This window comes from Empidonax traillii, unplaced genomic scaffold (assembly GCF_003031625.1).
Source record: "Empidonax traillii isolate 1590-97213 ecotype Southwest subspecies unplaced genomic scaffold, ASM303162v1 scaffold50:size1795014, whole genome shotgun sequence".
NCBI classification, from domain to species: domain Eukaryota; kingdom Metazoa; phylum Chordata; class Aves; order Passeriformes; family Tyrannidae; genus Empidonax; species Empidonax traillii.
The window spans coordinates 1,772,041-1,785,755 of NW_020955243.1; the positions used below are offsets into that span (position 1 = coordinate 1,772,041).

Sequence of the window (13,715 nt, forward strand, 5' to 3'; positions counted from 1 at the left end):
CCCCCCCCTTTCCTTTTGCTTTTCCCCCTTGCTTTTCCTCTCTCCCCCTTTCTTTCCCCTCCATATTTTTCTGTGATAAATTTCTTTCAAGGTGGTTATAGATGGAAAGGTGCAGGTGAGGGTTTTGTCCTGTTGTCTCCACAGGAATTCTGAAACGTTTTGGACGACAACAGGCATGTTCCCACAGGAATTCATTATTGGTTTTCCCAAATGTGTGAAAATCAGCAAAGTTGCGATCCAGTGTTATTTGGGTAAGACTTCGTGTCTTGCAGTAGGTAATATGCACTATATTAAAATGTGTATCTCTGCCTTTATGGAAATTATCACAGTTGTGTCATGATCTGTAAGTAGCCACTTTTTAACAGATCCATAAAGATTTAACTCCACAAAGGAATCGTCTCTCACGTCCACAACCTCCATAGGTTTGAGGAAGAATGGATTAGTTAATGCTTTTGAAGTGCTTTGTGGATGAAAAGTGATGGAATAAATATCATTATCAATAAAGAATCAGAACTTGTGTTGATATCTCAAATTTATATATGTTTTAGTGCGGACCTTAAGGATTGAAAGAAGTATATCTAAAGACCCTGTGGGTTTTGAACAGTGCATTGAAAAAGGTAAGACTCTGAAGAAACAGGGATTTTGTGGGAACAATGTCAGTCTTTTTCAATTAATCATTTTAACCCCACATCTATTTGTTGAGTGAAGTGTGGCTTGGTGATTATTTTATTAGACATCAATGTAATAGTCATGTTTAAGTGAATTTTATAAACACTGCTGATGTCTGTAGCTGTTTGGAAAATAAAATGCTGTATAAGGGCTAAAAGCACTAGTTGTGCACTTTATGTTCCAAAAATTAAAAACAGGCTTACACAGTATAATAGAGTGCCATTTCCTGCATTGTTTGGGGTTTTTAGTGCCTCTTGGGTGACATTTTATAACACAGTGTAATGAGTAGGAGATATATATATATATATATACACTGAGATAACGCAAAAAAGTATTTGTTCTCTTAAATCACCTTGTAAAAATAAAAAAGAACAATTTCTATATGCAGTGTAAATTCATAGTCCTTAAATTCACTTGAACTCTGAGTCCAGTGAAAACTTTTCACAGCATTTCACATCATTCTTCATTATTTGCTTTAAAATATGTTTTCTAGATTTGCAACACACAGAAGGACAGCTCCAAATGGAAGAATTTCCAGTAAGTATTTACGGTGTACATCAGTAATGGATCATGAAATGGGATGTCTGGACTAAGTGGGGAGAAACTATAAAAACCTCAAACGTGTTTATTTACAATTATATGCTCAGCTGGTGTTAGAGAGAGGAATTTGTAGATCGAGGTATGAAATTGCATTTCCCAGCTGCTCCTTTGTAGATTATGGTATGAAATTGCACCTGCCTAGTGCTCTTAACTATGTGGAGGGCCCTTTCCAGAAGTGTGGCAATCTTCCCTCCTTCAACTGTTGCCTTTAAAAGGCTGCAGAATTCAGGAGTGATGGGACTTTTCTGAATTGCTATCATCTGAAGAAACTCTGAAGCTGGCTAGATGTTATTAAAGAGCTTCATTTGGAGCAATTGGAAGACAGATATAGAAGTGTCTAGATTCCTCTGTCTAACAAACTTCTGCAAATGTTGTTTGGTAGTTTTGGCACTTCAGAGAATGCAATAACTTTTTTTGTATTCCTTCTGCAGCTTCCTGAATTTCAGGCCACTTACTTGCGTTTCATCATCAAATCTGCCTTTGATCATTTTGTGTCAGTGCACCGGGTGATGGCAGAGGGCACAGCAGAAAATGCTTAAGTCCAGCTTAAATTTGGACCTCAATTTTTTTTTGTACTGAAGTGACATTTTGATAGCTGTATTGCAGAGAATGTTTGTTATTGGAACCTTATATTAAAGTGTTTTTTGGAGGTACGGATATAGTATGTGTTCCCTGCTGGTTTAATGTACGGATAGAATAGAATCATTTAGGTTGGAAAAGAGTATTAAGATCAACTCCAACCACAGTGCCATGCTTATTAATTGCAGTAACAGCTTTCTTATTTTATAACCTAAACTGTCAGTTTAGAACACTTGACCATAACTGGGTCCATTTAAATTAGTATATTTATATCAGGCTTTCCTAACATATGAATTAAAACTCAGTGTCCTGTAAAATGTTTCCCTTGCACTCTGAATTGAAAAAAAAGTGTTAAGTACATAAATGGGATGTATTGCTTCCTACTGTCAAGCAAGTCCTTCAGAAGTCCGTAAATTGGTAACTTTCTCATCAGCTCAAGGATGAATATAAACTGCTAATGCTTGGAAATAACCTGCGGAAGAGGGGCAGGGTGGGGAAGGAAATAATATGAAGCCAAATGAATTGCTCTGATAGACTTTTAATAATTGTAGATCAAGCCCTTGTTTCTATAAATATTTTCTAGAATCAGGTCACAGCCCTCAGTGCTTTATGCTGTGGCCGCCATAACAAATATTCACGGAAACAAGTGTCAGTGGAGATTGCCTTGCTCAGAAGCCTCCTGAAATCAGTGAAAGTGAATGTTTAGGAACAGTTGTATGTATACAAGAGAAAGAGGACCTTAGTAATGTTGAATCAGTTGTTTTGCATGCCAGAAGACTCTTGCAGGAGTCACCACCCCTGAAGTTCATCTTGCAGGATAGTCCTGACAAATGTAAATGTTGGTTTCCAGTCCTTACAAATGTAAGTGATGGTATGAGAGCTCAATGGACCCAGTTACCACATTACTGCTTGTGGCATAAGTGGAGTAAGATACTACAGAGCGGTAGTTGGGGCTGTACTGATGACACTTGAAAGCCTCTAGACAAACGTAATGAACCCCATTACAGATACTCTTTAGAGGTACATAAAATACTCCTTTTCTCGTTGTCTCTTGTTGTTTTTTAATTCTTTTTTCTTCTTTACACTTATGTCTGTGAGAAATTGTTCTTGAACTTCTTTATCCAGTCTTTACTCTGAATCTTCTTCTTTTTCTATTTCAGCTTTTCCAGGATGGCACGTATTTCCTGGGGGTGGTAATTCCAAGGCCCAAATCCTCCCTGCAAAGGCAATAAAATGACACAGTGATATTCAAGCAGTCAGAGCAGAAGTCCTTTGGAGCACAGCAGCTGCACCAGAACTGTGGGCAGGTGTGCTTGGGCTCCCTTTGCACTGCAGCCATCGCTGGGAGATGGTGTATGCACAGGTTACACCCTGCTGCGTCACTGGGATAGGGCCAATGTCTGCATCCTGGAACTGGAAAGTGTTCCTGGATCTCACAGCTTAGACGTACCTAGGGTTACTAGTGAGCCAAAAGATAAATATTTGAGCAAGACTGAGGTGTACATCAAATATGTACATTTTAAAAGCCCAGGCTGGTTTTGATGGATCTTTATTTCTCTCCATAGTTACAATGAATTGTGAAATTTTTAGCTCTCAAACAGAATTAAATAAATGTAAAGCGGTCTCAAATTATTTTGAAATTTAAAAGTCTTAGCATATTGTGCTCATTATTACTGATTTTTTTTTTACCTTGTAGATGACTTTCCCTCCTTGAAGCAGATAGAGTCGTTCTGGCAGGGCAGCGTATTTTGAGCTACTCACGTTTTCCATAGTGTCTAAAACCACTGGACATAAAGGATTATTTTTCTGAAGAAATTGTGCTGCAATTTTTCGATCTTCAAGGCTTCTGTGATTTTTAATAACAACATTGTTTTTAAAAGCCCATCCATCTAAAGCAAATGAGAAAGGGATTTAGCAAAGAGCACTTTGAATGGGTGCAAGGCAGAGATGTACTGTCTCATATCCCAAAACTGGGTTAAAAACTCCCAGAGTTTGCTCCTAACACCAAAGCTTGCCATGAAATGAAAGCCCACCTCAGAGTATGGGATCACTGGAGCTTTTCAAATAAGTGGTCCCAAGATTTATTTTTTTTTCTTTAATTTCAGCAAACTATTTTACCCTTGCCCTGGATTCAAAAATATTTTATATATTTTAGCTGAAATTTTCCCACATAAATCAACCCTAGAAAGATACAAGTTGGGGAACATATATTCTATTGGAGTCTGCATCCTGTTCTTGAGACATGTTAGAAATGAATCTTTTTTTTTTTAAAAAAAACACATAACGTGCTGACATTGCGTACCTAACCTTTGTTCTATGAAATGTTTTTTCTTCCCCTTTCCAAAAGGAGCTGTACTAACACGGAGAGGAAGTTTTGTGAAGGCGTTAACTATGTCCTTCACCTTTGCGGAGCTGAGTGTGTTCAGCAGGAGTAACTGTGTAAAGTGTGTGAGTAGAATCTTTGGAGAATTACAGACACAAGCTGGTCCCTAGATGTGGTGTTGCCACTTTGGATTTGAGGAAGGTTTCTTTCCCATTTGCAGTTCCCTCCTTTGCTCTGACACGTTTTCTCCCTAAAGGGAATGACGCATATGAAGCTGTTGTTGGCATCAACCGTGCTGTTTGTGCTGTACCTACTGCATGAGCTTCCTCAATGTAGATGATGAGGAAATCTGCTATTGAGCCGAAATCTTTGATGAGCTCGTTAAACTCATCAAATTTTAACATAAACGAAGGTCAGGTGCAACTTCCAAAATTCAGGATTAAAGGACGATTATCTAGGTGGAAAAAAAAAGAAATGGACATTTTGTGGTTAAATCAGGAAGGGCAGAATTAAATGCATACACAGAGATTCCTGGACAACACAAAATCACTTATCCCATAACCTTCTTAGCTCATTCAATTCAGCAGCAGAACATCTGCATCTACATAAAACAGGCATAAAGATGCTTTCTTTTCTGTGGCTCTGACTTGTGCTGCATCCAGCAACGAGTTCAACTGAGGGAACCCTTTCCAGCTTCTCTTTTCCTTATCACAAGAGCTAATTCTCAAGTTACCGATGTTTTGGGATAGGGAACTGGCACAGAGCATGTGGCACAGCCTCCCTGAGATCCTTAGTACAGAGCAACTTCAAAAATAACAAACATGGCCCATCTGCAAGGTTTTCCAAGGACGGTGGTTCAGGGATGGACATAAAGCACAGTGCCGTAGTGCCTTTTCCTAGGCCTGTTGGACATGTCCTGATTTTTTTCAGAGGTGTCAGTTCAAGCTGAGCTGAGGGGAAGCTGCAGACTTTTCAGTCATGCATCACAGGCTTTCATGTTTTCAGTGTATTTCTGTAATTTCCTGTTCAAACAGAACCCTGGTTATATGTTATTATTTATTAAGCTAACGTTACATGAGCCACTGGCAAAAGTGTCTGCAGTTGTTTACAAATTAATAGTATATGCCCACAGGTGTTGGCATCTGTTTGCAAGTCCTTAATTTAAGAGAACTTGCAGGATTTTTAAGCACCTCTTTTACTCTGGTTATGCTAAATTACATGAAATTTGTTCAAGACCTTCCTTCTGGCTGGGTTTAACTTCAAAAGCTGCTGCTAACATAGATTCACATCCTGAAGAATTTATTAGAAGTGTACCTTCCTGTAGATGCTGTGTATCCCTTTCCAAATTTGCATCCCATTTTCTACATAAATATCTGTATATAATTAGAAAAGCAGAGAGAGAAGGATGTAATCCCTCCCGTGGGGACAGAGGCTGCAGCTTAATGATTAATTCCACGTTGTACAGAGGTCTCAGTGGGAGGCAGCGGACAAAGTACAAAGCAGCTACTTCAGCTTTTATTTCCAGCCACCTTGGATCTGGAAAAACCCACCCTGTGCTTTCTAGGGTTTAGACTGGCTGAGGTAGCTGGTGTGGGATTTTCTGTCTCAACAGGGAACAACAGCCAATACTCCTGAATCACTGCACGTGGTTCAGTTCTGAAACTTCTCTCCCTAAAACAAATTATTATCTTGGTTTTCAGTAAAAGGTATTTCCAAGCAGAGCCAGCTCTTGCAAAAGGTTCTCAACTACCAAAAAGTTCTGGTGCCAGATGCCTGTCCCTGTTCCCTCATTTATGGTCTCAGCAAACCAAACCCATCTGACAGGGCTCAATTACTGACCTCCCATGAAATCCAAGAGGTGATGAACTTCCCCGTTGAGGGTCACCACCGGCGTGTTGGGAGCAGGGTGTCCCTCGAAGGCTTCATCTTCCAGCCTCTTCCACTTCACCTTCAGCACAAACAGCAAATACTTGAAGCTGAAAAAAGTTGGACCCCAGTTTTCATAGCTGAACTTTGGATTCTTGTTCATTCTGCTCTTTTCGCCCATTTTTAGGATGTATCTTTTCATGGCGTTGGGAAACAGTATCATCAGTGTTTTGCCAACAAGGACAGACAGAGTAACCTGCAGAAGAATCAGGGTTTTCTGTAGGAACATCCTGATGCTGAACATTGTGTTGGAGGAGGTCTGGCTGCTCCCGATGGGAACACAGCAGAGACAGGGGCAAAGGTGGAGTGTGACGGGGAGGAAAATGTTCACGTGTTTAGTTGGATTTCTGCCTTTCCTTGCACACTCTGCACTTCAGCCTCTGCATGAGCGAGGAGCCTGCCAGCCATGCTCCCTCCAGCTGCACCAAAGGCATCAGTTGCAGCAAAGGGTGGATGTGTTGTGCTCACTGCAGAGCTGTGAGGTTTATTCACAACAGAAGTGTATTTTACTACTGAAAGGAGCTGAATCGGGATGTTCTCCCTGAATCCCAGACTAAAGACTAAGATGCTGATGGTCAGGGCCTTGGGGTGATGCAGGTGCTGTGCAAACAGTTGCTCTGCCTGCCCTGGGGCTCTGCCACACACCAGGGTTTGGCACTTTGGGGCTTGAAGGATAAAAAAAAGTAGATATACCACAATACATATAATATCCAGTTCGGGGGTCTCCAGCACAGGAAAGAGATGGAGCTGTTGGAGCGAGTCCAGAGGAGGCCATCAGGGTGATGAGAGAAATGGTGCACCTCTGCTATAAGGAAAGGCTGAGAGAACTGGGATTGTTCAGCCTGGAGAAGAGAAGGCTTCAGAGTGACATAACTGAGACCTTCCAGTATCTGAAGGGAGCCTACAAGAAAGATGGAGAGAGACTGTTGACAGCCTGGAGTGACAGGACAAGGGAGAATGGCTTCCCACTGACAGTAGGTTTAGATGAGATATTAGGAAAAAATTCTTCCCTGGGAGGGTGGTGAGGCCCTGGCACAGGTTGCCCAGACAAGCTGTGGCTGCCCCATCCCTGGAAGTGTCCAAGGCCAGGATGGACGGGGCTTGGAGCAACCTGGGATAGTGGAAAGCGTCCCTGCCCGTGGCAGAGGATTTGCAACTGGATGAGTTTTAAGGTCCCTTCCCACGCGAGCCACTCTGTGAGTCTATGATAAAATGTAAATGATGTCAGTGTGTGATGTGCGCTTGTAACAGACCGAGCAAACATCTGAGCACACACAGCCCGCACACACTCACGGACCCGCAGCCGCCGCCACGCGCGGGCCCTTTAAGGGGGCGGGCGGAGGCGCACGCGGAAGCGCCGCGCGGGCTCTGATTGGCCGGCACCGGGCGTGGCGGCGACGGGTCGGTTCCGCTCCGAGGGGCGGGGGCGCTGATTGGCCGGAGCGGCGCGGCGGCCGCGGCCCCTTTAAGGGCGCGGAGCGGGGCCGGTGCGGGTCTGGCGGAGGTGCGGGGGTGCCCCGGGCCGGGGGGCGCGGGGGGTGTTGGGGGTGACCCGAGTGGGGGTGCCCCGCTGTGGGGGTGTCCGGTGTGAGGGTGCCCGGGCCGGGAGCGCAGGGAGCACGGGCGGGCGGGGACAGCGTGGGGCGCGGCCGCGGTGACAGCGGCGCTGGCACAGGCAGGGCTCGGGACCCGCCCGGCCCAGCGCTGCCCCTGTGCCCTTGCAGGAGGGCCGAGCCCCGGGGAGCGGGTCCCCACGCAGGCGGGTGAATGGCGACTGCGGACGACCTCAAATTCCAAGGTAAAGGCCGTGTCGCAGGTGCGGGCGCGGGGCTGGGGCCCGGCTGGGGGAGCCGCCTGGTGCCGGAGGCTTTGGCAGCGATTCTGGGCGTTCTCTGAGTGGAAACGCCCCTGGGAGTTTTGCAGGTGGTGAATTTTCTGAGGTGGAATTGAGTTGCTGGCGAGATAAAAATTGTAACTGCGTTGAGTGGAATCGCTGACTGATAGATATCCTTCGTGGTACAAAGTGAAAGCTGGAAACGGGTAGAGCACTCTGTAACCTGGGAAGGGCTGTGGTTTTGGACTTCCTTAACTGTTGATAAAAAAAATCATGTCAGTTTTTGGAGACTATTAAAATTATGCAGCTTCCCCCTGTCCTTGCAGGGACCTGATGGCAGGGAGGGAAGGCAGCTCCAGGGGTGCCGGTGTGTCATCCTGCAGGCAGATGGGCAGGAAAGGCAGCCTCACACTTTATTGACTAAGTAAATGTTCAGCTTGATCTGTGTCACTTTGAGAAAGAGATCATATCTGACATGCCTAAGCTAGTGATTATCCTATCTCAGGGTCCTAATGGGGGGTTTTGAGCCATGAGAAGAGAAATTTTAGTATCTTGATCATCGCCTGTCTTGTAATGTACTTGTTTGCAGAATTTGACGATGCAGCTAATTTGCTTGCAGCAAATCCTGATGCCACCACCATAAGCATCGATGAGCCAGTTGAAGTCCCCAAGAACCAGCACAGCCACCTGCAGGAGCCAGGGAGGGAAGAGGATGACGAGTTACTGGGGACTGACGACTCCGATAAAACAGAGGTAATGCTCAGCCCTAGAAAAGGGAGTGACAGGACAAGGGAGAATGGATTCAAACTGGCAATAGGTTTAGATTAAGTATTAGAAACTAATTCTTCCCTGGGAGGGTGGTGAGACCCTGGCACAGGTTGCCCAGACAAGCTGTGGCTGCCCCAGCCTTGGAAGTGTCCAAGGTCAAGTTGGATGGGGCTTGGAGCAACCTGGTCTAGTGTCCCTGCCCATGGCAGGGGGTTGGAATGAGATGAGCTTTAAGGTCCTTTCCAACCCAAACCATTTTGTGATTCTGTGATAGCTAGGGAACTTGTGATGCTGATGAGGGCGTGTGTTACAGATGATGTGGCAGCAAGAAGCATCAGGCTACTCTTTAGAACCCCAGGCCAGATTCTGCTTGCAGGGAGATAAGAGACTAGCTGCTGACAAATATTAAATAGGGAATGGGAAACCATTAAATAACTTATAGGAAGCACCACCCTGTTAAGTTTGGTTTTTCTTTGGGTACAGAAATCATGTAACTACTGTGTAAATGAGCTAGTAATGCATAAATTGCTTGCTTGTAACATTTTCCATGTTGCCTTTCCCACCATACAGCTGCTTGCAGGACAGAAGAAAAGTGCCCCTTTCTGGACATTTGAGTACTACCAGACCTTCTTCGATGTGGACACGTACCAGGTTAATACTCTGCTCCAGAGGAGAACTTTTCTGAACTATGCCTTAGCTACTGAGGTTTTTTGCTTTCTTGTATTTTCAGTCAGACAAGTCCGTATGTTTTACAGGTCCTGGACAGAATCAAAGGTTCCGTGTTCCCAGTGCCAGGGAAGAACTTTGTAAGGCTGTATATCCGCAGCAATCCCGACCTTTATGGTACGTACGAGGTGTTCTTCTCTGTGCTAAATATTTCAAGTTTGTATTTCTTTTTACTTGCTAGCCTTGAAAAGCAGGAGGGCAGAGGAGTTGTTATTGAACTTGTTTCCTTTTCAGGTCCCTTTTGGATATGTGCCACACTCGTCTTCACCATTGCTGTTAGTGGCAATCTCTCGAATTTCTTCATCCATCTGGGCAAACCCACATATCACTACGTGCCTGAGTTCAGAAAAGGTTTGTAAGTGGTCGTTTGTGGGTCTGGATTTTTGGTTTTGGATGTTTGTTTAGTTTTGGGTTTTTATGTGCTAATGAAGTAAACAGGTCACAGCTTTGCTTTATTGCTGTCTTTAAATTCTTAGAGATGTGAAACGAGTCCATACAGTGGGCTGTGACTGGTATAAATTAGTAGAGGGTTTTAGTAGAGCAAGCAGGAGTAATTAGAGCAGTTATTTTCTCGTCTTAGTGGATGTCCCCTCATACAGAGTGAAAGCCCAGCTCTCGCTAGCATGGTGCTTTTGTAGGTGCCTTTCTGGATCTGTGGCCTCCTAGGAACCTGCAGACCTCAGGCAGAAAATTACTAAATTAATTACCCATATCACCTACTGAAGGCTGGAAATTGTTACGGTCTGGTAAACTCAAAAATAAGCTAAAGATGCTCAACTGATCTGTGCCCCAAAGAACTGAAGAGTGAGGAGGCAGTTTGTCTGTATCTGTCTTTGTATTACGAAGGAGACTGCTGTCCCTGAAAAGGAACAGGGCTTCTGTTTGTTTCCAAAATCCATAGTGTACTTGGAAGAATGTTGCCACTTGGGAATGCAGTCACTTTAATAATTTCAGATTTGACACTAGCTGTTAGTAAGTGAATTTCTATTTTTAACTTAAGCTTTTCTTTCCTCCATGGCTCTTCCTTTCACACTGTTACTGACAGCATTTTGTACTCAGGGATAATAAAGAAATTGAAAATATGAAAGGAATACTTTCTCAAGTTTTACTTTTAAACTAAGTTCAAGTGCTGGCACAGTAGTGGGTGTAAACTAGATGTAAATGCAAAGTTCTCTGTTTATTAATAATTCAAACTTTATGTTTTGAAAGTAACTTCACAAGTATCTTTCTAGTTTTGAGACTGAATGCTTCTACACCTTTGATTCTGTCTGGATTTCAAGTAGGACATTAAATCTTTTGTCGTATTTGCAGTGTCCATAGCAGCAACAACAATTTATGCATATGCTTGGCTCGTTCCCCTTGCTCTTTGGGGATTCCTGATGTGGAGGAACAGTAAAGTTATGAACATTGTCTCCTATTCATTCCTGGAGATAGTGTGTGTATATGGCTACTCCCTCTTCATTTACATTCCCACAGCGGTACGTATGGCTGAAGAGTGACCCCTTACATGTCCTGGTTGAGAAGATTTGCTGGTTTTTATTTTATTGTTGATATTTGTCAAAATCTTGGGGACCAGGCAAATCATTTTCTCTTTTTGTTGAAGTTTATTTAGTGGAAAAATGTCTTGTGCACGCTGGAAAAGCCCAGGACAGGTTGTTGCCCCAGAGGCAACAAATCTAAGTAAGATGCTGCTGGTGAGCGTGGCAGACAGCCCGAGGCAGCCTCAGGAATTGGCATTTGTGTGTCCCCAGGGAACAGACATCAGTGTGCAGGATGGCTCCAAGGACAAGTTTCCCTGGCAGGGACCATTCTGGGCCACTCTGGCAAGGGAAAAAAGCCTTGGAGGGAGTGCCTTAACTCAGGGGACACACTCTTGTCACGTCTGGGTGTAAAGCTCATCACTGCTGTTATTGTTTCCTCAAATAAAGACATGTCAGATAAGGCACGAGTTAATTTGTGCACAAATTGGCTGGAAGTGATGAAATGTCAGAGAACAATGCGTTAAATAAATGAATCCCCATTTCACACAGCCTCTTCAACAGTCCTTTTCCTCCCTTTTTGCAGATTTTGTGGATCATTCCACAGAAGGTGGTGCGCTGGGTGCTGGTGGTGTTCTCCCTGTGCCTGTCAGGGTCAGTTTTGGTGATGACCTTCTGGCCCGCTGTCCGAGATGACAACCGGAGGATTGCGCTGGCCACCGTGGGCACCATCCTTCTGCTCCATGCCCTGCTGGCTGTTGGCTGTTTGGTAGGACACTGCCTTTCCTTTTCCCCAAACTGTTATGTCCTGGGACTGGTGACATGTTCTGGTACAGGGAAGGAGGGGTTGGCTGCCTAGGTCCCCAACAGTTGGCTGGTCAGTGGAAAACCTTTGGTTATAGTACTTGTGAAAAACCTCGAAAGTAAAAGCTCCAATTGTTTTAAACGTAGCAAAAATTGATGCCAATCTGACCCTGACAGTGCTGGTAATAAGTTCAGTAGTCAGTGATAGATGCTAGAATATCCCAAGTTGGAAGGGGCCCATCAGGATAATCAAGTCCAACTCTCACAAAACAGTTTTGAATTTACCTGGGATTCATCATAATTTAATGCAAAGCATTAATCTCTATTCTACCCAGTTGCAGTTTATTTCAATGAACACTATGCTAGTCCTTTAAAATGATTAAATGGTCAGTATAAAGTGTGTGCTTACAAGTTTTGTAGCAGGTTTATGTTTTCATACACAAACCTTAGTAAAGTAAGGGTCATAAAACAGAAGCCCCTGATGCCACTGAAATACACAATTATGAATATTTAAATTATTTGTCTTTTCATTGCAGTGGGTAGTTTGGTGTCATCCAGCCTTTGTTTCTGTTTCCCCTGGCTTTGAGGTTATATAGATTTGATTCCCCCCAGTGTGCAGGGGAATGACAGCAAAACACATCTCTCCTTACATGTGCAGTCGAATCCTTTCCAGTGCAGGCCTTTTTCAAAGGCCTTGGCTGCTAACTGTTATATTTAAAAGTGCCGTTTAGTGCACCATTTTAATTGACCGTTTTTAATTTGAGAAAAACAGAAAAAGATACAAACGTGCCACTTCAGTGCTGTGTTTGTACCTTGTGAATGTGGATGTGGATGTGGAAAGAAAGAGCTGGGATGACACAGCACTATTTGTTTCTCTCTGAACAGTCTTTTTCTCCTCTGTAATAATACTGTAGGCATACTTTTTTGATGCCCCTGAACTTGATTTTCCTGCACCTATTATCCCTGCTCACAATGGAACAACAGTAACAACAAAGAGTCACTAAATGAGGTAAGAATCCAATCTAAACCTTTTTTTTTTCTGTAGTCTTCACAGACATCTTGAAACTTTTCCCCATCACTGTGGTTGAGTGAAAAAGGGTTTAACAGACCAGTTTTGCCAAATGGGGTGTATACATAAATACCCTTTATGAACTGTGTTTCAGTTGTAAGTTTTAACTATAGACATAAAAACTGAAAAGACTCTGAGGAACAAAGACTTGTTATGTTTCTTTTCTTTGAGGTTTACTCTTGGTGAAGAAACACACATTTAAATAAACAATCAGCCCTAGAGGTCACGTGAAGGATTTTTTCCTCCCCTCAATTGCTTACAAAAACCCCAAAGCATTTATTTGAATTTATTCTGCACAAGTAAAACTTGACCAGGATATAACTGTTTATTGCTTTTCTTTCATTTTAATGCAAAAAGCAAGTTGGATTTTTTTTCCCCTTATGTTTGTGACAGCGTTTCAGAGCAGCAGCTGTGAGTGTGGGGACATCCGTGTAGGCTCTGGGCAGGGCTGACTTGGAGCCTGAGCCATCCCTACGGACTGCATTCCTTGTGTGGGATAGTTTGAGGGTTTGCTTCCTGGTAGCTGGGAGTGCTGCCAGCAGCGGAGGACATTTGAATTCTGTTGGATAATTCTGTGGATCAGGTCCAGGAAAAGGCTAATAAACATGCAGAGGTCAGGCCTCTGTGCAATCCACAAGTGTGTCTGTGGAAATCAGGGTATTTACTGAATAGAAACTATATTCAATTTAAAATAAATAAAAATAAAAATAAATTATGGCTAAATACGCCTAGCAGAAGTGGTAATAAAAAATGACACAATCCAATCATGCAGGTCAATTTTAGTGGCTTTTCCTCCTGCAAAATCAGTGTCTCATCCCAGATGCCTAATAAGAATCAATATGACAGTAATGAATTTCAGTATTTAGATCTAAATGTGCACCTTATTGTGTCCTCTGGTGATGAGCTGAAATATTCATGAGAGTTATTTGTCTCTTTCAG

At 43.3% G+C, this 13,715-nt stretch overlaps 3 protein-coding genes across 5 annotated transcripts in view; 2 read left to right on the plus strand and 1 right to left on the minus strand.

Moving 5' to 3' along the window:
* Positions 1–70: 70 nt before the first annotated feature.
* HSPB11 (heat shock protein family B (small) member 11) lies at positions 71–1,922 on the plus strand. The gene is made up of 4 exons (XM_027879108.1): positions 71–251; positions 549–617; positions 1,163–1,206; positions 1,701–1,922. The coding sequence occupies exons 1-4, from the start codon at positions 176–178 to the stop codon at positions 1,806–1,808; spliced, it is 297 nt and encodes a 98-aa protein (XP_027734909.1). The 5' UTR covers positions 71–175; the 3' UTR covers positions 1,809–1,922.
* A 448-nt stretch (positions 1,923–2,370) lies between these two features.
* DIO1 (iodothyronine deiodinase 1) lies at positions 2,371–6,418 on the minus strand. Of its 2 annotated transcripts, none has more exons than XR_003570682.1 (4): positions 6,011–6,418; positions 4,486–4,625; positions 3,538–3,737; positions 2,371–3,065 (listed from the first exon to the last, which is right to left on the minus strand). XR_003570682.1 is itself a non-coding variant. In XM_027879107.1 (4 exons), the coding sequence occupies exons 1-4, from the start codon at positions 6,339–6,341 to the stop codon at positions 3,000–3,002; spliced, it is 741 nt and encodes a 246-aa protein (XP_027734908.1). In that variant the 3' UTR covers positions 2,371–2,999. The 2 variants fall into 2 exon arrangements, 1 of the variants encoding a protein (XP_027734908.1); XM_027879107.1 differs by having other exon boundaries at positions 4,482–4,625; positions 6,011–6,341.
* A 1,147-nt stretch (positions 6,419–7,565) lies between these two features.
* Positions 7,566–13,715, plus strand: part of YIPF1 (Yip1 domain family member 1) — a 6,710-nt gene continuing 560 nt past the window's right edge. Inside the window, exons 1-9 of one of the 2 annotated variants that reach the window (XM_027879110.1) lie at positions 7,566–7,601; positions 7,822–7,895; positions 8,551–8,684; positions 9,270–9,350; positions 9,455–9,542; positions 9,660–9,776; positions 10,737–10,903; positions 11,490–11,672; positions 12,622–12,716. In XM_027879110.1, the coding sequence (XP_027734911.1) occupies positions 7,865–7,895; positions 8,551–8,684; positions 9,270–9,350; positions 9,455–9,542; positions 9,660–9,776; positions 10,737–10,903; positions 11,490–11,672; positions 12,622–12,711 (891 nt within the window). In that variant the 5' untranslated portion in view covers positions 7,566–7,601; positions 7,822–7,864 and the 3' untranslated portion in view covers positions 12,712–12,716. Of the gene's footprint in view, positions 7,602–7,821; positions 7,896–8,520; positions 8,685–9,269; positions 9,351–9,454; positions 9,543–9,659; positions 9,777–10,736; positions 10,904–11,489; positions 11,673–12,621; positions 12,717–13,715 lie in introns of both variants that reach the window. The other variant, XM_027879109.1, reaches the window with a different exon arrangement.

What these genes read in the sequence shown, in the direction of transcription:
- HSPB11 (XM_027879108.1), top strand. Translation starts at nt 176, where the DNA reads ATGTTCCCACAGGAATTCATTATTGGTTTTCCCAAATGTGTGAAAATC. An exon ending in TGAACAGTGCATTGAAAAAG is followed by an intron (nt 618 to 1,162) that starts GTAAGACTCTGA and finishes TATGTTTTCTAG; the next exon opens with ATTTGCAACACACAGAAGGA. An exon ending in TCCAAATGGAAGAATTTCCA is followed by an intron (nt 1,207 to 1,700) that starts GTAAGTATTTAC and finishes TTCCTTCTGCAG; the next exon opens with CTTCCTGAATTTCAGGCCAC.